The sequence below is a fragment of the Crotalus tigris genome, unplaced genomic scaffold, assembly GCF_016545835.1.
Source record: "Crotalus tigris isolate CLP2741 ecotype Arizona unplaced genomic scaffold, ASM1654583v1 scf7180000018092.420879, whole genome shotgun sequence".
In the NCBI taxonomy this organism is placed as follows: domain Eukaryota; kingdom Metazoa; phylum Chordata; class Lepidosauria; order Squamata; family Viperidae; genus Crotalus; species Crotalus tigris.
In genome coordinates this window covers 340,585-364,031 of record NW_024096818.1, presented here as the reverse complement: position 1 = coordinate 364,031, position 23,447 = coordinate 340,585, and the positions used below count along the sequence as shown (strand labels likewise).

Genomic DNA, 23,447 nt, shown 5'->3' with positions numbered 1-23,447 from the left:
TACTAACTCTGAGCCAATCCATTATTCCCATTAGCTATCTTAGGTACTATGTAATGATGTCTGTGTCTGAAAATTAAGCCCACTCACTCAAGGGGGTGAATTGATCTAACTCACTTCAACTGAAAGCAATGGGAGAGAGAACATATGCACAAGTTTACTACCTTTTAGATAAGATTGGGGTCTCTGGCTGAGCAACTGGAGAACTATTGTCTGCTAGCATACACAAATGAGCTAATAGATCTTTCTTTTTTGTACTATGTCACTCATCACTACCTGCAATCTTATATAGGAGACATATTGGGAAGAAGAGATTCCCAAAACAAGGATGCCAGAGATTTAAATAGCCAAATGCTACCTTCAACTAAGGATAAAATATAGGGCTATAATACTTTCTAGAACTTGCTTTAAAAAAGGAAGATATAATTGTAGAAAAGGTGTTGTCTGAGTAAACAAAGCATGCTAAAGGTCACTAGGAAGAAAATGACAGTCCACTCCTTGGACTCATTATTGAATCACCTGAACTCTCATGTCTTTGACGCACGTTGCATCCTGAAAGGCATACAGACCAATACATGAGACTGTTGCATAAACCAGGATGTGGTTTATTGCTGGCACAGGCCACAACAGAAATACAGTGAAGCTGCCATTGAATTGCTTTATTGTGGACCTATGTTGCAAACAGTTTCATCCATACTTCTTGCAATATCCTCATATTTAGAGAAGTGGTAACTAAATAAACAGTGGGCTGGGTCAACATTCCATGATGTACCACTTAACCTCTTAATTGTAGCAAAAAAAAAAATATAAGAATGAGCTCAAAACTCAGTTAATGCGCAGGGCCTAAATCCCCTTTGATTTCAGATCCTGCGTAACATCAGAGGTAGGCAAAAAAAAAAAGAATCCTAACCATATACTTTTTTCCTTCCCAACATGAAACAGGAACCAGTTACCATTTCTTCTCATGTCGTGACAGTCTCCAGCCTTCGGCCTGCCACTTCCTACAACTGCAGCGTTACAAGTTTCAGTCATAACAGCCCCAGTGTCCCCACCTATATTTCAGTTTCCACTATGGGTGAGCCAAGTTCTTCAAATTCTCCGGTTAAGCATTTCTCCAAAATCAGATTTAATGTGTTCCCTTCCCATTTCTAGTTTGAACAGACTGGTTAGAGTGAATACATAATCACCCAAAAAACCACTGGTGTTATTTTAAATATACCAGAAATGGGGATTATATAACCGTCCTTTATTTACAGGCAGTCCTCGTTATCTGTCAGTTCTGCATTTGCAAATTTGCTCATTCATTAAAATCTATTTGTAAGTCCAAAATCAATACTTGTGTTGCTGTCGTGCTTATTGGTGGACATGTGGAACAGCAAAACACTGGGATTGCCCTATGGGCATGTCCCCAGCTAAGGTTTCAGCATTATTAATTCTGTATTCATGGCATTTTTAGAGAACTACTCAAAATAATGAGAATTGCCTGTATGTTTTTACTCTGTGTTGGGGTTCGTATATAATGTGGGTTGTTTATCTTTGACTTGTGCAATGTCAGCTGTCGTAGTTTGCAAATCAGGGTTTAAGACTGAGTGAAATGGATGAACTCTGCCAATATGATATCATGTAGATCAGGGGTAGTCAGCCTTGGCTCTTTTATGACTCGTGGACTTCAACTCCCAGAATTCCTGAGCCAGCACAGCTGGCTCAGGCATTCTGGGAGTTGAAGTCCACGAGTCATAAAAGAGCCAAGGCTGACTACCCCTGATGTAGATGTTGTCCTTAGACTTTTAATCTCCTTGGAAAGCAGATCTGCCTCACCCTTTTATTTGTATGCAAAGACTTGTTTTCTGGCTGACATTGGCCATACCAGAATGTCAGTTTTAGGCTGCAGTTTTCTATCCACTTACCAGGGAGTAAGTCCTTCCCAATGAAGGAAACCAAAGTAAGCATGTATGGGTTACTGCTTAATTCCCACAATTTGTTCATTGAAGAAATCTAAAAAGTCAGAAAGATATGTTCTGAGAATATTAGAAAAAAAACCCCTCTAGAACAGACATGTCAAACACAAGGCCCAGGGGTCGGATGCAGCCCATGAAGTGGTTTCATGTGGCCTGCGAAGCTATCCTGGAAACAGTGAGGGAATGGCCCCCGTTGCCTTGGCCCTGGCCCAGGCCAGCCGGGAGCCAATGTACAATTTTGTGGTGGCCATCTTGGCACTTGCCCCGGTGGACCATGCCTTGGCACTTGCTCCGGTCCCACCCCTTTCTGCCAGAGACCCTCAGATCTGTCCCATTCCTGCCCAGGCCCCCACAGGCACCCTTCACGCGAATGTTGTAGAACTGGCCATGCCCATCCAGTAGGCTACATCCACTCCATCCACACCTACCCAATAGACTGCACTCACTCTGGCCACACCCACCCGGCCCCCCAAGGGCAACCGCAATGCTGATGCAGCCCTGATGCGGCCCTCAGTGAAATTGAGGTTGATACCCCTGCTCTAGAAATAAAAAGCCACTGTCAGAAGGCAATGCTTTACCTCTTTTTATTTTATCATGTCACTTTATGGGAATGTCAGTATCAATTGCTTTCATTAACCCGGATCCTGTGTTCCTATTTGCAGTTGTGGAGATGAACCCTAATGTGGTGGTCATTTCTATTCTCGCCATTCTGAGCATTCTTCTGATAGGGCTCTTGCTTGTAACACTGGTCGTTCTTCGGAGAAAACATCTACAAATGGCCAGGTAGGACAACTTACTTTCTAATACAGAACCAAGGTCTTCTCAAAAGGTAAAAGTTCAATTATATGTACTGTATGTAGCAGGGGAGCAGTATGAATTGTTCCACATTTAGAATTCTTTATTAGAATTCTCTGTTGGCCAAGTGTGGCTGGGCACACAGGGAATTTGTCTTCGGTGCATAAGCTCTCACTGTACATACAGGTAATAGTGATAATCATGATCATAAACAACATGAAAATATATTCATAATTCGTAAAATACAACACTTCATCATTATTCATAGTGATAGTTCTAGGATACTAGCTAAGCAAACAACATAAATCATACTAGGATACTAAATAAAACAATATAAATTGTAAGATACAAGCAACAAAGTTATAAGAAGATAAGGATAGATAATAGGAAAGATGAGAGGAATAATAGTAATATAGCTTCACTAAGTAGTTTGACAAAGTGGTAGGAATTAGTTGTTAAAAAGAGTGACGGCATGGGGGGGGAACCTCCTTGTGTGTCTAGTCATTCTGTTGTGCAATGCCCTATAGCATCGTCTTGAGGGAAGAAGTTGAAACAGTTTATGTCCAGGATGTGAGGGTTTTATAGGGCATTGCACAACAGCCTTCTTTCTTGCTCGTGCAATATACAGGTCCTGAAAGCTGGTAGAAATTGTTTTTTTCTGCAGTTGTAACTATCCGTTGAAGTCTGTGTCTGCCTTGTTTGGCTGCAGTTCCAAACCAGACAGTTACAGAGGTGCAAATGACAGACTCAATAATTCCTTTGTAGAACTGTAAACAGGATTTAACATAAGGACATACATGGATTTTTGATGGCTTTAACGTTTCCAGCAGATTCACTGCAGAAGTATGTGATGAAGATCAACTCATTTATATATAGAATATAGAATAACAAAGTTGACAGGGACCTTGGAAATCTTCTAGTCCAGGGGTAGGCAACCTTGGCTCTTTTATGACTCGTGGACTTCAACTCCCAGAATTCCTGAGCCAGCCATGCTGAGGGGAAAGGGAGAGGTTTCCAAGCTGAGCCATGCTGGCTCAGGAATTCTGGGAGTTGAAGTCCACGAGTCATAAAAGAGCCAAGGTGGCCTACCCCTGGTCTAGGGTATATATGGTATAGGACAGGGATAGATAACCTTGGCTCTTTTATGACTCGTGGACTTCAACTCCCAGAATTCCTGAGCCAGCCTGGCTCAGCTTGGAAACCTCTCCCTTTCCCCTCAGCATGGCTGGCTCAGGAATTCTGGGAGTTGAAGTCCACGAGTCATAAAAGAGCCAAGGTTGCCTACCCCTGTTCTAGTCCAATCCCCTGTTCAAGCAGGAGACCCTGTACCATTCTGGACAAATCCAGTCCAGACTCTTCTTGAAAATCTCTAGTGATGAAACACCCACAACTTTCAAAGGCAAGCCATTCCACTGATTAATTGTTCTCACTGTCAGGGAATTTCTCCTTAATTCTAGGTTGATTCTCTCTTTAATGCTCTCCCATCTGCTACTTCTTGTCCTGCCCTCAAGTGCTTTGGAGAATAGATTAACCTCTTCTTCTCTGTGTGACAGCCCCTCACATTTTAGAAGACTGCTATTATGTTCCCCCTAGTCTTTCTCTTCATTAGACATACCTAGTTTCTATAACCATTCATCATATAGTTTAGCCTCCAGACCCCTTATTATCCTTATTATTATATTATACTCCTTGCTGCTCTTGTCTGCACTCTTTTTATATGTGTAGATGAATTGCCCAAATAAGCAAGAGAGGAATTTAAATAGAAGCAGGATTGCCACCTTAGAATTGCTGTGCACCATTAGACTGCAGGCCCTGCATTAAATCAGAAATTGGACTAGCCTTCTCCAATTGGGTCTCCTTCAGACTTGATACTTTAACTTTCAGAATTCTCATTCAGCATTAATAAAAATGGCGGAAGTTGAAGTCCAACATATTTGGAGGACATCAGTTTGAGGCAGATCTCTTCTAGCATGATGGTTCTTCTTGCTTTAAGGTCCCTACCCCTTCCATTCCCATTCTTTATCTGAAGATTAAGACCACCCTCTCGCCAGTATAAATCAAAGCTCTCTGATTCCACAGATATCTAGCAACATCAGAAAGTAGTCTTTAAATTAATGGATTGTTGGATTAGTCCCGAATCAAAATCTGTCTAGTTTAGTTCAAAGTCCAACATTATGTTCAATGGAGCTTACTTTTAGCAATCATATTTAACACTATAATTGTAACTGATTTACATGTTGCTCCAGTAAATTCCCAGACTTCAGCTGACCAGTAAATTCTTACAAAGAGCTATTCTCCAATCAGCCAGATACCATATTATATACACACAGTTGCACTGTATATAGCAGGCATTCCCAACTCCTGGGCTGCAAATTGGAACTGGTTCATGGCCTGTTAGGAACCAGGGCATGCAAGTGAGAAAAAACTTCATCTGTCTATGTGCAGGAGCTAGGCAGCGTGTCCCCCATTGCCAGTCTGTGAAAAAATATATAGAAACTGTATCTCTCTTGCAGGCAATACTGCAGCAAATTGGTTTTACACTTTGAGCTTGATTATTTTATAGTTCCCACCTAGCCCTTCTGTTATAACATCAAGTTCAGCACTAGTTTCACATCTGTCTGTATCTTTAGTTGCTAAGGTTCCTAAGCTCCACGCCAATCTTTTATCACTATCCTCACAGTTTTCAGTAAAACCCATTAAACAGCTCATTTGTACAATAGTGTTGCTTCTGGGAAACTTTCTAGCTTACAGCAAAACTGTTTTCTAAATCAAGGTGTTGATCATCAGCAGAGGTGAGGCAGCTGTCAGCTGTCATTTATTTCAGGACCCTAATCCCATCCTAATTTGCATTCCATGTAATTTGCAACCATAACTGCTCTTGGAGACCAACAACATTTAAAGAACTGCAGGTTTTAAGCATCCTCAGTCTTCCCTTTATAACAAATAGGAAAGTTGTCTAGTATATCTTGTTTAAATTTAAATTGATAGACTCTTGCCAAGAATGTGATTTTATATATATATAAATCCATCAATAATAATTCTGAATCTTCCAAACTAGGGAATGTGGAGCAGGAACATTTGTGAATTTTGCTTCATTGGAAAGAGATGGGAAACTTCCGTACAACTGGTAGGTATATATCAGAAGATTTACAATATAGGTTTTTTTCCTTGCAATGTATAATTGTTATATTGACTTCTTTAAGGTGGATGTTAATATTGAAAGTCTAGCCCAGTGGTTCTCAACCTGTGGGTCGGGACCCCATTTGGGGTCGAACGACCATTTCACGGGGGTCGCCAAACAAGGCTGTCTGCCATTTTTTCCCCTTTTCTTTGGCCACGACCCTGGCACCCGGTGATGTATAAGTGGTTGGGGGTCACCACAACATGGGGAACTGTATTATGGGGTCGCGGCATTAGAAAGGTTGAGAACCACTGGTCTAGCCATTAGATACCAGTGATTTTTTTTAAAAAAAATTGTTTTTAATATAGTAGAGTATCATTTCTCCTGACATAATGCGGTAAGAACATTTCAAGTTACAGAATTAAACTTTACTTGAGAAATAGTCTGTTCCACTCTAATTTCCCATAAAAGTTTTGGCAGTCCAACAGAATGCAGGGACCAGGTTATCATCTAATCCAAACTTGCTGTTAAAGGAGCGTATGGTTTCCCAATTAAAATGGCATTATGATGTTTAAAACAGTTAGGCTTTACGGACAGAAGATTCAGACCTCAAAGAAGTGAGAATCTCTTTTGTCTACGGGAGTATGTGTAAAACTAATCCCCTTATTTATGGGTGCTTCTAAAAGTGGGTACCACGAAAGTGAAAAATGGCTTTTAAAGGTCAAAAAAGACTGCAGGAAGACCCCCTGTGCTGTCTGATAGAAAATGCCTTTTCCTCGTCCTGGTGTTCCTAGTGCAATGTAAAAAGTAGAATATCAAAGTTGAGTATTGTAGTAATATTACATTCAAATGTACCAGTAGGCTTTCATTTTTAATGTGTTTTGTTCGTGCACTTTTTTCTTTGTCTTTGTGTGGTTTTCATCCTTTTTCCAAGAAGGTGAAATACAATACACTGAACCCCCTTTATTTTCTCAGGGCTATGACACAGATTCTGGAGGTGGAGGGAGGGAGGGAGGGAGGGAGGGAGGGAGAGAGAGAGAGAGAGAGAGAGAGCGCAAAGTGACAGAGCCCCTTACTTAACTCCTCCAATTAAATTATTTAATATCTTTTAGTTTCAATTAAAAATGAGAAATTTCAAAGCCAGTGTGATGACCCCCTTTATGATTGTCATGACTTACAACCTTATTTTGCAGTGCTCATTAAGTGAATGTGGCAGTTAAGGGCTCAATGCAATTCCTGAAAACCTTGGCTACAGCCCTTATAGCTCTTCCAGAAGTTGCACCCAATTACAGTCTTTAAGATGACGGAGGATATTTCTAAACACCTGGGAAGTTACCAGTTATTATATTTAACTGTAGTCTATCAAGTGAGCTTTAAATTAAATCAGCTTGTGGTTGGAAAAGATCTTGGAGGTCTTCTAGTCCAACTGTCCAATCATATTTGTGGAGTAGGGAAGAGTGGGGGAAGTGCAGCTCCTGGCATGCTCTTCAGTGTTCCAAAATGACATTTGGGGCAGACAGAATAACAGAGTTGGAAGGGACCTTGGAGGTCTTCTAGTCCAACCCCAGGAAGGAAACTCTACACCATTTCAGACAAATGGCTGTCCAGTCTCTTCTTAAAAACTTCCAATGTTGGAGCATTCACTGCTTCTGAAGGCAGGTTGTTCCACTGGTTAATTGTTCTAACTGTAAGGAAGTTTCTCCTTAGTTCTAGGTTGCTTCTCTCCTTGATTAGTTTCCATCCATTGCTTCCTGTCCTGCCATCAGGCACTTTGGAGAATAGGTTGACCCCAAAGCACCTGAAGGCACAGGACAAGAAGCAACGGATGGAAGCTGATCAAGGTGAGAACCAAGCTAGAGTTAAGGAGAAATTTCCCTGTTTTCTTTTACAAGAGCACCAATTAGGAGAGGGAAGAGCCTCAAAACTGTCTTCAGCTATGCAAGCTCAAGGTCATTTGGGGCAAATCACTCTTTTTCAACTGTGTTTCCTGCAGCTTAGATTCTCACAAAGCATAGCAAATGCAGAGTTACCTTAACTAAGAAAAAAGGATATCAGTGACAATTTACAACAGACTTTATCCATCTTGCTTCTACTCATGCCAGCACTTTTAATTTTTTATCAAGAAGAAAATTTGAGTTGTATTTTTAAGCCTCAAGAGGGCATCGTTGAGCTTTCAAACTTTCACAAAATCTCATTTTCCATTATTTTCTGGACAGGATCTTGACAAATACATATAAGTTGCTAATTAAATCTGAGGAGTCTATCCTTCACAGCAGCCAGGTTTAAACAGTTCTTTTATGCTTTCAGGACCAAGTTAGAGAAATGTAGCTTTAATGGGCAGAAGGAATAACCTTGAGAACAGGAGGAAGAGATGCAATCAAGACAGTGATCAGATAAAAAATATCTGAGCCTGGGGCAGAAATGTAATTTGAGAAAGTATCTCTAATTCTCTTGAAGAAAAGGGGAGGTGGGGGAGGCACATTCAGACTTATAAGAGTCTGTTACCTTATAATAGTGATGGTGAACCTTTTAGAGACCAAGTGCCCAAAAACCGCCCCCGTTCTGCCTCCTGCCCTGCCTGCTCTGCCCCGCCCACCCACAGGGCCACACATCGCCTCCATGGATCGCCGCAACAGATTGCCCAGGCAGCCCTGAAGCCCCATGGCAGCCACGCCCTTCGCCCACACCTGCAGCATCATCTGCATGCTATAAAGCGCGAGGGCAGAGTCTTGTCCCTGCTGCCCAGCTGCCATATCCTTGGCTGCGCTGCTCTGTGTGGGCCGCGCTCAGGGGTGACTCTCCTCCAGGGGGGCTACTGGTAAAGGCCGTGAGGGAAGCGGGACTGGGGTGATGGCACGCATGCCCACAGAGAGGGCTCCAAGTGCCGCCTCTGGCACGCGTGCCATAGGTTTGCCACCACTGCCTTATAATAAAAATAGTACTAGCTTGTTACTGGCAGAGGAAGCATGCTGCAGGCCCTATCAGCCAGGGTATTCTGGCTGATGAGGTCCAGGAGAAGGGCCTTCTCTGTTGTTGCACCTGCTTTTTCTGGAACATCTTGTCACCCAGAGTGAGGTCAAGCTCAACCCTCCTGATCTTCCATAAGAGCTTAAAGACCTGGCTCAGCCAGCTAGCTTGGGGCTACAGTAGGGTAGCATCACAATTTTTGGGGGGGTAGGATGCCCATTTTAATATAAATATATTCCTATTTTTGTTTATTAATTTAATCTTTATACAGCCTCCCTCTGGTTATAGGGATATCAGCATCTCCATAGCAATCTTCAACTCTACATCAGGAAAAGCAATAAAATGTGGGCATCCTGCTTCTCTATTAGGTTTCAATCCTCAAAGCCGTCAGAAAAAGAATAATTTCAAAAGCCAAGAGAAACGAAGCCAAATTTATCTTCAGAGCCAGCACTTTTCATAGATATGGCCACAGCCAAGAAGGTGTGTATTGTGGCCCACACTGACTTTTTAATGTGAGGCTTGCTGATCTAAGAGGATGATCACGCACAGTTTAGAAAAAGTGCAATGTTTCTCAACCTGGGTCACTTTAAGATTTGTGGACTTCAACTCCCAGGATCCCCCAGCCAGGAAATATTACTTAAAACAGGGATGGACGACACATTTTTTTTTTTTTTTGCAATATTCAAAGTGTCCTTCCAAAGAATATTTTAATAAGATATTTGGGAAATAGCATACTGCCTGAGGTGAGATTAGTTCCCATCTTTCTGACTTTCTGCAAGAATCTTAAAGATCTGGCTCTGCCAGATGGCATGGGCCCCCAGGAGGGGGGTATCACACAGGAGATGGTTGATTAATTAAGAATCCCACCTGCCCCCCCCCCCACACACACATACACAAACATGCAGCTCCCTCCTTCCCTATCTTGTAACTATTGTGTTAGGAATATTTATCTCTGATGATTTTAATGTTTTATGCGAGATGGGCAGCAAATAAATTTAATAAAATAAATATACCCAGTTGCCTCAAAAACTATTGGAGGAACTTTAGAAAATACTGAAAACTGTATAACAATTAACATGGGAACATCATTGGAAAAACAAATAGAATTTAAGAAACAAAAAAATAAATCCTGATTGTTCACATAGCGCCAGTGTTTCTCAACCTTGACAATTTTAAGGCATATGGACTTCAACTCCCAGAATTCCACAGCCAGCAATGCTGGCTGTGGAATTCTGGGAGTTGAAGTCCACATGCCTTAAAATTGTCAAGGTTGAGAAACATTGTCATAGCCTCTATTTCAGGGGTTCTCAAACGTGGCCATTTTAAGACTTGTGGACTTCAACTCCCAGAATTTGGCTGGGGAATTCTGGGAGTTGAAGTCCACAAGTCTTAAAGTGGCCAAGTTTGAAGATTCCTGCTCTATTCATTTTACATACAACCCAATCCATTGTGGCCCCTAGAAAGTAAAGCAAGCCCTTCCAAAGAGAAGTATTGAAAGAGAAACCACACATGCTTTAAATCTCATCCCATGTTTTTTTATGGTTTTGTCTGTAATGGACACTTGCTCCCAGCCTCTCTGTAGAAATATGGCTTCAACAGAAAAAAAGTTTTCATATAATGCCTGTAGGCAAACATCTCATTTCTTTAGCCTGGCTCTGCATTATGTCTTACTGAACAGCCATGATTTCAAAAGAGGCCAGACCCATCCTGTAGGCAGGTACATTTGTCAGAGAGAAGGAGAAAAGGAAAAGTTACTTTGATTGGAGGAAAAATTCCATCAGGCATTGCATCTATACTCAGAGGTGACCATTTAATGGCTAGATTAAAGACTGGATAAAAATGGAAGTCATCCTCTGGGTTTGATGGGATGCAGTCAGCTGGCACAAATGGCTAAATTGATTTGATATGGCATTGAAGCTGATCCTTCAGTAATGAACTTCCAAACTGAATATTGGCTACCAGTTTTCCCTGTAAATATTAATGTAGCTAATTAACTCATCAGACTTCACTTTCTCCTTGAGCCCCCAGGAGCAGAAAACTGTATACAGAAATCATTAACCTCCTTTGGGTTGCTTTGAAACAGCAGGTTTTAATCTGCATCAAAGTCAGAAGTTCAAAAGTAATCCCAATTAAAGACTCAGACTTGAAAAATCTAAAGTAAGTGAAAAACTCAAAACGCAACAGCCCGAGAATTATAATATGCAGCACGCTTCATGCATGTGATTCAAATGACATCCTAAGTCAAAGAGGAGACATGTTATTAGGGGCGTCAGAGTGGGAGGAGGGATACCGGCACCCCTGGACTTACCAGTGGTCACTTAACGACCATTCAACATTGCAATGGATCTTCTGGGGTACCAGTTTTGAAGTTCTGGTGTTCCCCTCCAGCCATCCCTGTGTTGCCACATGTCAGGCGCTAAGCAACTGGCTCTACATTTATGATAGATAGATGATAGATAGATAGATAGATAGATAGATAGATAGATAGATAGATAGATGATGATGATGATGATGATGATGATAATAACAATACAAATAAAGTTGGAAGGGTCTTGGAGGTCATCTAGTCCAACCTCCTGTTCAGGCAGATGATAGATAGAGGAGAGAGATTATGATAGATAGATAGATAGATAGATAGATAGATAGATAGGAGAAAGAGATGATAGATGGATAGATAGAGGAGAGAGATTATGATGATAGATAGTGTTGTGTAGTGGGTTTTCAGAGGCATTAACCAGACTGGTTTAATACAACGAGATTTATTGCAACAGAAAACAGAACTGGCTTAACCGATAGCATGACGGCTATTTATACTTGCCACCTCTAGGCGGTGACCAATCAAATCAAACGGTGTTTTCCCGTTCAAATTTAAACTTAAGTTTCCCTCCAAAACAGTTGGAGACATGTTTAAATTAAAGCACATTAACTCTTGATATCAATATATAACAGGTAGGTAGGTAGGTAGGTAGGTAGGTAGATAGATAGATAGATAGATAGATAGATAGATAGATAGATAGATAGATAGATAGATAGATAAGAGAGAGATGATGTACAGTAGATGGATAGACAGACAGACAGAGACAGACAGACAGAACAGAGAGGCGGAGGGGGAGATACCCTAATCTAGACCAGGGAACAGTTATAGGCCTCCATAAGATATTTCAGACACCTACTGTAGAAGCTAAAGCATTGCTGTTACCATTCTTAATTCTTTCTCACCCCCACCTTCTCTCTCTCTCCCCTAAAAGATCTCAGTGTTTGCTAATATCACAGATGTGAGAATTAAAGTAGCTACTGGACTTCAAGTAGTGCCCTTATCTATCAAATAAAATAAAAATAGGGGGGAATAACTATTTATTTATATTTCATCTCCCTCAGATTCATGATCTTGATTGAGATTTCATATGATACACTCCAAATCTCATGAGATCTTATTCAAGAATACCTCGCACACACTGCTTGAAAGTCTGGACAATCTAATCTATGAGCTCATGAAATGTCTTCTCCTCTCCACCCTCCTTCTTTTAGTGCTCAAGTCATAACACAGGAGTGTCTGGGACATTCAAGGATATCAGCCTTTCACTTAGTTATTAGCTAAGCTTCTCTTTCTGCAGAAAATGGCACAGATGATAGTTGTGGGTTGCACAGAAATGCTTTTGGTGGAATGGGCAGGTATTCAAATTTGTTTAATAAATAAATGAAAGGCAGTCCTAAAAAATGGCTGCACCTTTTCTTTCTCTTTTTCATCACGTAGCCTTCACTGTAATTGCAGACTTCTTTGCCTGCTCTAGTGTTCAGCACCAACCAAATTTAGGAGGCCTCTAAGTCCTCTGTCACTTCCTCTGAGGTCTCTGGTTGCCCAAGTCTAACAAAATGACAAATTGCTGTATTGATGTATGTTTGCCATATTAATAATCTTGCTTTTTTCTGACAAAACAAATCTATGTATGTTATCTATTAATACTCACAGGCGTAGGAGTGTCTTTGCTTTCCTAACTCTGTTACCCTCCTGCCTTTGGACTGATTATCTCTTGGCATTTTATATTAACCCTTGGTAAGTCATTTATCTTCTTCTACTTAACAGTCAGTAATCAAAACCAGCATCCCCAACTTGTTGCTCTCCAGATGTGCTCAACTACTGTTCCATCTTTCGCTGGTAAGCACAGACAGATGTAAATCTGGAGAACACCAAGTTGGGGAAGGCTGAACAAACAAGTCTCCTTTCTTGATAGGTTTGATTAATTAATCTGAATTTTCCAAAGTGTGAATGCATTTTATACCTTGGAATCAAAAAGGTAAAAAGTGTTGCAAACCACATCTAGTTTCGGAATCTTGTCACTGCATGCTTACGTGCTTTGATTTAGTATGACTGTGATATAGGGCACATAATATCCATCACCTAAACATCTACCTTGCTTTAAGCCAGTGGTTCTCAACCTGTGGGTCGGGACCCGATTTGGGGTTGAACGACCATTTCACGGGGATCGCCAAACAATGCAGTCCGCCATTTTTTCCCCCTTTTCCTTAGCTGTGCTACTCCCTTTTATTCTATTGGCTTTTGAAAGCCAATAGAATAGACTCTCTTGAATAGAGTCTAATTCTATTGGCTTTCAAAAGCCAATAGGAATTGTCCAGGCTGTCTCTGCCCTGCTGAGCCTGCCAAAAGTCCCATTCTGCAAATGGTGCTGCACCAGCTGAGTAGTCCTCGACCTATGACTGGTTGAGTAGTCCTCAACTTACGACCGGTTGGGGGTCGCGGCATTAAAAAGATTGAGAACCACTGCTTTAAGCAAATATATTCTTGGCCTGCTAGAGACAAGAGTCTACCTTAGAGCTGTTGTGATTTATTTTTTTTAAATGATCCCATTTGCTTTTAAGCCTTTCTACCAGGCAGTAAAATATAGCAATAAATAAAATAAGTAAAAAATATGACTGCAAAGATGTCCCTGCTTTGTGACTGAAAATCAGGAATTTCATCCTACTTAAACGTAGGGCTGGTTCTGAAGCAGACAATGGGGAGCAAGGAGATGGATAAGTTTTCATTGCCCAGATAAACCCACAAGCAAGTTAGATCCTTGCAGAATATGAAGCAAGAATGTTCACACATGCATGTTAAATTGTCGACATTGATGCATTTCTGTTATTAGAAAGAGTGTATGATTGATTGTGTGCTACCAAGTCAGTGCAATCACATAGATAGGTTTTTCTACAGGATACATTAGAAATACATTATACCCACAGAACTGGAAATGAGACATAACTATGGAATGTTTTTGTCTTTTTCCTTGCAGGAGTAAAAATGGATTGAAGAAGAAAAGGCTGACCAAGTATGCCCATTTTATAAATATAAATTTAACTAATGTCTCAGTGTTTTTTTTTTATGCATTTGGTTATAAAAATAGTTTGGCATTAGGGTGGAAATGTCCAAGAAAAGAAAAGTAAAAGTTTTCCAGGGCTGAAAATCATAAGATAAAGCTCAAAAACTTGAAGAATAAAAGAAAGAAGAGGGCGCTTTTTTGAAATTCCTAACAAAATCAGAAGATGAGCCACACCACAGAGGGCAACAGATTATGACTTTGTAATTCCCCAAAATTCTATAATTAGCCCTGCAAGAATTCAATTTTCAATTTTGGAACCTGCATTGTTTGTCCTTGCTCAGGGGTTCTCCAAAACCTGGATTTGTCACTGAAAATGACATTCTGTCATGAGAAACTGTAAGTTTCCATTTACACAGCAGATCCTTCATGATAACAATGTTCTTGACAAATGGAAAATTAAGCACTGGGGAAAAATCAATTATCTCTTGTTAACAATTCCCCAAGGGGCTTGCCTTTGGTTGGTTCTCATAAAGTATGAAAGAAATGAAGGGGGGGGGAGGAAAAAACCAGGAACATTCCTGTTATCAAACTGTTCCATCACTGAACACAGTTGCTAATTATTAACTGGATCATTAATGAGAGCAGGTAAACAGCAGTAATTAATTGTTGATAAGAGACAGGTTCCCTGGGATTTTGTTGCTTTAAGGAAAAGAAACTCATACGTGTACTCTAATCTTCGCAAATTGGAGCACAGAAATTAGACAAGAAGAGTGATTGACTTTTCTTCATTACACCCTTGATTTACAACTGTTTGTTTAATTACTGTTTGAAGTTATGATGCCCGCCCCAAAAGACAACCCAGTTTCAAAGTTATGATGGCTGTACACAGAGATACACACACACACACACAGAGACACCACACCCTACAGTCACATGATCACAGTTTGGCCCTTGGCAACCAGCACACCTTTATGGCCATTTGTAGCTTCCGGTGGTCACATGATTGCAGTTTTCAATGTTTTTGCAGTTTTCGATGTTTTTGCCTGTTTTTGGCATTAACTTTAGGTTATGGCCAAAAAAAATTCCCTGTAAAATGGATTCATTTAATGACCTTAGTAATCACCTCACAGCTATGACATTTGCTTAATGACCACCACAAAAAATAATCAAACATGATGCCTCCATTTACAACCGTAACAATTTACAACCATAATTCCTGACTCAGTTATGGTGGTACGTTGAGGACTACCTGTATTCAGGAAATAAGAAGTTAGAACAACAGGATGGGATCCTGACCTGTGAGAAGTTTTTAGAGACTGAATCCTACTGGAAGTAATCACTAAAGCAATGATGGTGAACCTATGGCATGAGTGCCAGAGGTGGCATGCAGAGCCCTCTCTATGGGCACGTGAGACATCGCCCAGGCCCCGCCTTCCCCCGTGGCCCCCTCCTCACTAGCAGCCCCCCCCCAGAGGAGAGTTGCCCCTGGGCACAGCCCACGCAGAGCAGACCAGCCAAGGACATGGCAGCCAGGCAGCAGGGACAGGACTCCACCCTCATGCCCCATCGCACACAGATGATGCTATAGGGCACGGGCAGAGGGCATGGCCGCCATGGCGCTGCAGGGCCACCTAGGAGATCTGCTGCAGTGGGCCATGGAGTCTGCAGATGGCCCTGCGGGTGGGTGGGGCGGGGGGCAGAGCGGGGGTAGGGTGGAGCAAGTGGGGCAGGGGCGGGTGGGGGTGTTTGGGGGCACTCAGTGTCTAAAAGGTTCGCCATCACTGCACTAAAGCTTCAAATTTCCTAATAGTAGATGAGGTAATAACCCTGACCTGGATTGTAACATTTTGGGTACTAGGGTTACATGTGAATGTAACTTTGCCTCTGGCCAAAGGTTGAGGGTTAAAATAAAATATTGGGGAAAGGGATTCTTCCTGCTATATGATTTCACGTATACATGCGAAGCAGACCTTAGATGTCTTCAGAGGAAGGCGAGAGGGTGCAAAAGACAGGTGTGTCATGACAAGCAAAGACATGATTTTCATCAGCAGTCATGACACAAATTGCATTGTGGAGTGATGGTCCACTTTTGATATCACTGTGGCTTGTGACACATGCCTGGGGATGCAGAATTCAGTCAAGTGAGGGGTCTTCCCTTGTGGTATGACATGAGGTAATTCTAATACTTTTATCAGCTCACCTACTATTTGTGGGAAGGAGGGCTGGCTTTTATTTATTTCATTCCATCTTAGTCTAGATAAGACTTGAACAAAGAAGAGATGCATGTGAGTGAGGACACTGGGACTGTCTAGCTCTCTCTGGAATATATATTTTTTTTAAATATAGACCATTCTGGCCTCAGTTCTGTAATGTCTATCTGACATATCATATTTTATTGATTTTTCTCTCATCCAGCTCCACGCTAGTTGGATACAGAAATAAATTACTTCTTCAACTTCCTGCTTCAATTACCAGATGGTGACTTTTGTGAATAACATAATTTTCTTTCATTCTTTCTGTATGCCTTTTTTAAAAAGCCCTGTCCAGCTGGATGATTTTGACAGCTACGTCAAGGATATGGCCAAAGATTCTGATTACAAATTCTCTCTGCAATTTGAGGTAATCCCAGCTCAGATATTAACTACTTAAATTCTATGGAAGTAAATGAGTAAATGACCAAATGGTATTCTTAGACTTTTCCAGTTCAAAGTGTGTGGAGGAGGGATTATTACTTTTTAAATAGTTTAAATATTTTCCTTCAATTTCTTTTTAAAACTTTCCTTGCATGAAGAAGAGAGATTTCATCATTTCCTTTAAGCAGGGAGATAATCTAACAGCTATCCTTTTTTATATGTTTTCATCGTGGGAGAAAAGACCTAATAGAGTGGTACCTTGGTACTCATCGTTAATTGGTTCTGGGAGGTATGATGAGTACCAAACAAAATTTTCCCATAAGGACTAATGCAGTGAGACACAAGGTTGCCGACATCGACAAGTTCTAGCTTGCGCATCGAGTGCCAAACAAACACTGAGTATTGGGATGAAATTTTCATGTCAAAAAATCAATGAGTTTTAAAGCAGTTGAATACAAAGGTACTACCCTAGTAAGTTATCTGGGCCAATCCAACAAACACACACTCAAACAAGTGTATATGCAGTGGTTCAAGCACCCAACTAGAAACTGGGAGATTGTAAGTTCTAGTCCCCCCTCCCATTGGGCAGAAAGCCAGCTGGGTGACTTTGGGGAAGTCCCTTTCTCTCAACCCTAGGAAGAAGACAGCTATGGTCAACTACTTCCAAAGATATTGTAGCGTACACTTTGCAAATGTAGGTAGGATGAATGAAGAAATTTCTTTCCTACATAATTCCACTAATGTTTGGTGTAGATAAAAATGTTACTATTTTACTTATTCAAATAAGTACTATAAGTATTCTTTCCCAAAGATGATTTCTCCTAGTCTCAGAATTCCTCATTACTTAATCATGTTGTTCTTTTTTTGTTTTGTTGTCCATTTTATCCCATGGAGGGGGGGGAAAGCAAACAAATGCTAAGTCAAAATAACGGTTCGTTCTCATAATTGCTTCCCTTGTTGGGATTTAGCCCAGCTATTCTCTGAAAACAAATGGGTTGCTTTAACTATAATATTGTTATTGAGTTATCTTGCCTAATGATAAATATGCTGGTACAGAATGGAATGGAATGGAATGGAATGGAATAAATGGAAGGGATCTTGGAGATCTTCTAGTCTAGCCCCCTGCTCAAGCAGGAGAACGTATACCATCTCAGACAAGTGACTATCTACCCTCTTCTTAAAAATCTCTAGTGATGGAGCGCCAATGATTTCTGAAGGCAAGCTGTTCCACTGGTTAATTGTCCTCACTGTCAGGAAGTTTCTCCTTAATTCCAGCTTGCTTCTCTCTCTGATCAGTTTCTAACCATTGTTTCTTGTCCTGCCCTCTGGTGCTTTGGAGAATAATTTGACCTCCTCTTCTTTGTGGCAGTATCTCAAATACTGGAATACTGCTATCATGTCTCCCCTATTTCTTCTTGCTGAAATCTAAGTATACTACTTCCACGGCATTTTGCTGGTCTACTAGTTTAGTCACTTTATCAAAGAATGAAATAAGATTGGTTTGGCATGATCTTTTTTTAACAAATCTTTGCTGGCTACTGGTTATAACTTTGTTTGCTTCTGGTTGTTTGCAGATCTGTTTTTTGATTATCTTTTCTAGGATCTTCCCAGGTATTGATGTTAAACTGATTGGTCTGTAGTTTCCTGGGTCCGTTTATGTCTAAGCATAATGTGCCTGTGTTTGTGTGTTACACTCAGGAACTGAAACTGATTGGGCTGGAAACCCCACATTTTGCGGCGGATCTTCCCATGAATCGCAGCAAAAACCGCTACACAAATATTCTGCCTTGTAAGTTGTTCTTTTAGGAGGGACTTGCTGTATGTAACACTAGACTTTGTACTGGCATCCAAATGGCATGGAATGCCAGCACCAAAGGGTAGCATTGTTGGGCAACTACCAAGACTATATCAGCATATTTTGCCATCATATTCTCTGTTAGCCTACTTGTCTACTTAACTTGATCTTTCCCTCTGAATGATAGTAAGAATAGGAGAAAATGTACTGCATGGTACTATTTTATTTATTCAATTGATGCTACTGCCTTTTCTTGAGCATAAAAGCATAGCACTCCTGTGACTTACATTCCTATCATTTTTTTATATTTAAATTATCCCATAGTGAAATTTTCTTCCTTCCTTCCCTCCCTCCTTCCTTCCTTCCTTCCTAAGGGTAGCATAAGGGTAGAATTTTACATTTTAAGCAATGTGCGCCTATGCACAGACAGATACACCATATAGTAGCATATTCTCAAGTGTTCTTTGAAATGTCAATGTGCTCCTGGCAATCCAAAAGTGAAGGATTTTTCTGGGCAGTAGCAATAAGGTATTTTCCCCTGCCCTGCATACAAAAAGTGTGAATGTATTGAAATATAAGCTACTGCAAATTGATTGGTTCTTGATTTTTTTCCCCAAATCCATGCAAACGTATGTAAAATTTTCAGAGACTTAATTCCAAAATTTGTGATATGTTTTTATGTTGAATTCATTATTGGATATGTTGCCTTTTTGCAGATGACTTCAGCCGTGTTCAGTTGGTTTCAATGAATGAAGAAGAAGGCTCTGATTATATTAATGCCAACTACATTCCTGTAAGTAACTTGGACTCAGATAAGTAACTGTATTTTCATAGCTTGGGAAATACTACCCGGAATGTAATAGCAATAGCACTTAGATTTATATACCACTTCACAGTGCTTTACGGCCCTCTCTAAGCAGTTTATAGAATCAGCATATTGCCCCCAACAATCTGGGTCTTCATTTCACTGACCTTGGAAGGACAGAAGAATGGGTCAACCTTGAATTGGTCAAGATCAAACTCCAAGCAGTGGGTAGAATTAGCCGTCAATAGTGTATTTTAACCACTGTACCACCACAGCTCTTGTATGTAAACAGTTAAAATTGTTCCTTCTAGTAGCAATTCTAGTTAATGGCATGCCAATTAGCGCCTAAGTGAACAGAATCATTTAAACATAAGAACAGTTGCTTCTGCATATTTAGGGACTGCAATACATGCACAGCACATGTATGTAAGATAAAATTAGAGGCAATAACCTCCCACTTGCCTGATGGATTTAACTTTGCAAACATGATGATCCTGTAATGCAAGAAAATAAATAAAATCTGATTCTGGAAACACAGGATAGGTCTTGGAGGACAGCAGAAATAGGCATAGGATGATCCTGGACATTAAGCAAAGCTAGATCAGGATTTGAAATGAACTAGACATGTGTGTGTGCCACCTGTCCAAGGTAGAGACAACTAATACCCACATTCAGAGTTGCTACAATTTCAGAAAAAAAGGGTACCGGGTGTACAAAAGGTAACCTAAAGATTCACAAAATTTAAGGGCAATGTTTACGTAATAATTAATCATTCTGCAGACATCCTTGCAAAGAAACTATAGTCTGATGTGATTTAACAGGCACTATTTATTTAAAAACATGTATCAATAAAATAATACTGGAGTAAGCTTTTTCTTTTGTAGGGTTATAACTCTCCACAAGAGTATATTGCAACACAAGGACCACTCCCTGAGACAAGGAATGACTTTTGGAAGATGGTTCTCCAGCAGAAGTCACAAATCATTGTTATGCTTACTCAGTGCAATGAGAAGAGAAGGGTAGGTAGACTGAGCAGAGCATTAGATAAAATAATATCTGAGGTCACTTCCTGTTCTGTGATTCTACATTCTTTCATGCCTCTTGGAACAAGGAGTCTTGCTAAAATTCTATATCTAGCATTATATCCGTGTGTCCCTTTGAGTCATTTTTGGGCTACTGGAAACTGCCTGCACAAGTTCCTGCAGTCTTCTCAGCAAGATTTTGGAAATGGTTTTAGGGCTTAGAAGGACTGACCCAAAGTCACTCATCAGGCTTTGCGGCTAAGGCTGTACTAGAACTCATAGTCTCTCAGTTTCTAGCCCAGTGCCATTAGCTACTCCATTAAACTGGCTAACCTTCTTGCTGGCCCAGTTGTTTTTTCCTCCAACACTTTTATTGGAAAATGATGATTCATCCTTATTAGCTGTTCTTACAACACAACTAAAGGAATTGGTTTATTGATTTATCTGTAGTGCCACATTCATCTCAGATACAGCTGTTTTTTTATTGTACAATCCCAAATATTTTTGGAAACAGACTTTTAGCAAATGTACGATAGATAGATAGATAGATAGATAGACAGACAGACAGACAGACAGACAGACAGACAGACAGACAGACAGACAGACAGACAGACAGATAGATAGATATAGTTAGATAATAAAATATATTGTATGTGTATACTGTATATATAGCTGAAACCAATGAATGGATGGATGGATATATATATAGATAAAATCTCCATCCATTCCACTGGCTTCAGCTATATATACATACAATTAGCACACAAAGTGGATGGATGAATGGAATTAAAATTAACCTCAGTCAGACACACTTTACATATGAAAGTTGGAAGGGACCTTGGAGGAGGTCATCTAGTCCAACCCCCCACTCAGAAAACCCTATACCATTTCAGACAAATGGCTGTCAGTCTCTTCTTAAAAACTTCCAGTGTTGGAGCATTCACTGCTTCTGAGGTAGGTTATTCCACTGGTTAATTGTTCTAACTGTCTGAGGTTAAATTTAATTCCTTGGGAAATAATGGATTCAGTTTGTTTCCCCCTTTTGCAAGCTCAAGCAATAAACCATCTTGCTAGTTTTGACCCATAATTCATATGGGCTGACAAAACTGGAAGAGAAATCTTAGAAAGCCACTTCACCCAATATAGTCCACACTGATCTAGACAGACCAGCAGCCTAATTCAGCCTAATTATTGTAGACAGGTTTGCTTCTCTGTCTTTTTCTTAGTAATACCTAATACAAAAGAGACAAGCACTATCCAACTCAAAATAACCCCCACAACGAAGGGGATGCATTGAGGTTTTCTGGATAAAAGGGTTGTGTTTATGTCTGGATTTGCATGTTCCTTCCTTGGATTCTTTCATCCACTTTGGTGGTTGCCAAGAGAAACCTTTTAAAAGCTTTTTTACTCTGTGGTAACTTTGCTTTGTTTTTCTTCCTTTCCAGGTAAAATGTGACCATTATTGGCCTTTTGGGGAAGAGCCAGTTCTTTATGGAGACATCACAGTGGAGATGCTTTCAGAAGAAGAACAAGCTGACTGGATGTACAGGAACTTCAGAATCAGCTATGTAGGTCAATACAGATGGCGTTAGGCAGCTTATAGGTGTTAGGAATTCTCCTCCATTAATACACTTCAGCGGGGCGAAATCAAACGTGGAAGATGGATTCCCATCTTCCTGCGTCTGTTTCGCCGCGACGTCAAACCAGAAGTCAAAGTGACTACCTGTACATACTATGATGTGTTTGTGTGTGTGAGTGTGTGTGTGTAGGTTTCCATTCACCTTTCAGACCTTCCTGCTCATCTAAGTTTTCATTTACTTCAGATGGTCTTTTTTTAATCAGCAAATACCGCTGAATATGTAAAAAAAAAAAGTAATTATATGGCTCTGATAATCCTTTGTGTTTCTTCAAGTTCCCACTGTGTAGTCTATTACTCTGGATTTCATAATCCTCTCATGCCATTAGGTCTGACCTTATTTTGCTTTTCTGCGATCAGCCAAGGCTGCCTGGGTGTTATCATCTCTACTTCCCTCTGCATTTAAATTAAACTGCTGAAAACGAAAACTTGGATGATCTAGAGGAAATTGTGTGCACCATTCAGTTCTCAGATCAGATTCCTGGACTCCCAATAGTCTTATATTCAATATTTATTTTTTGCGCAAGACATTGGTTTCTGGGTCTTGAGGTCGTAAACTAGAACAGAATCTAGACACAATCCACATGTTAATATTACATAAACAATACTTTCCTGTATGAATATATCTAGGTATGCGTTTGGGCAGGTTTAGCTGCTTCTCCTTGCCTCATCTTAAAAGCGATAATCCATAATCTCAGTCAAGAGACCTTGGATCTTAACACAAGACAGATACAGTAAGTCCACAATTTATGACCATTTATTCAGCTGCCATTCAAAATTATGTTGGTGCTGAATGAAGGGACTTATAACCCGTCCCCGAATTTATGGCTGCTGCTATGCCCCCCACCTTTGCATGGACAAAATTTGCCTTTCGCAAAGAGAAACAGCCAATCCATCATGCAGCCTTCCTATAAAGAGGCCGCTATGTGCCATTCCGGAAGCGAGCGCCATTTTGGGAGCATCTGCAATTCATCGGCTGCTTCTCCTTGGGAAAGGCAATTTTTGGGAAAGGTAAGTAGAGCAAGGCATGACTGGAGGAGGTGGGTGGAGGAGGCCCCAAAGCTTTCAACGTGTGCCTCAACAGGTGGGCACCAGAAACCCTACACGGGGTGGCTCACCAGGTGGAAGTGTCCAGAGCAAGCTAGGGAGAAACTGCAACATGGGCCTGTGGCCTCCTAGCCCCTTCCCCACCCTGAGACACCTTGTGTTCCATTTAAAGACTGCAATTGTACAGCTGGGATTATGGTTGTTAAGCAAGGCAATCGTGTGAGCAACTTGATTAACCATTGCCACAACGTAGGACTATATTTCTGGGCTCAGTTGTGGCTGTACGTTGAGACTAACTATAGTCATGGGGAAAGCTCCCATTTATTAATTAGCCAACAGCTTTATCTAAGTGA

The 23,447-nt window shown here is 40.7% G+C and overlaps 1 protein-coding gene across 2 annotated transcripts in view; it reads left to right on the top strand.

Annotated features, from left to right (window-relative positions):
• The window catches only part of PTPRO (protein tyrosine phosphatase receptor type O), an 81,697-nt gene that overhangs the window by 44,845 nt on the left and 13,405 nt on the right, over positions 1–23,447 (top strand). Inside the window, exons 14-23 of one of the 2 annotated variants that reach the window (XM_039347605.1) lie at positions 940–1,072; positions 2,618–2,738; positions 5,809–5,877; positions 12,809–12,892; positions 14,130–14,165; positions 16,694–16,775; positions 18,488–18,578; positions 19,301–19,377; positions 20,274–20,408; positions 21,857–21,979. In XM_039347605.1, coding sequence (XP_039203539.1) covers positions 940–1,072; positions 2,618–2,738; positions 5,809–5,877; positions 12,809–12,892; positions 14,130–14,165; positions 16,694–16,775; positions 18,488–18,578; positions 19,301–19,377; positions 20,274–20,408; positions 21,857–21,979 — 951 coding nt within the window. The remainder of the gene's footprint in view (positions 1–939; positions 1,073–2,617; positions 2,739–5,808; positions 5,878–12,808; positions 12,893–14,129; positions 14,166–16,693; positions 16,776–18,487; positions 18,579–19,300; positions 19,378–20,273; positions 20,409–21,856; positions 21,980–23,447) is intronic. The other variant, XM_039347606.1, reaches the window with a different exon arrangement.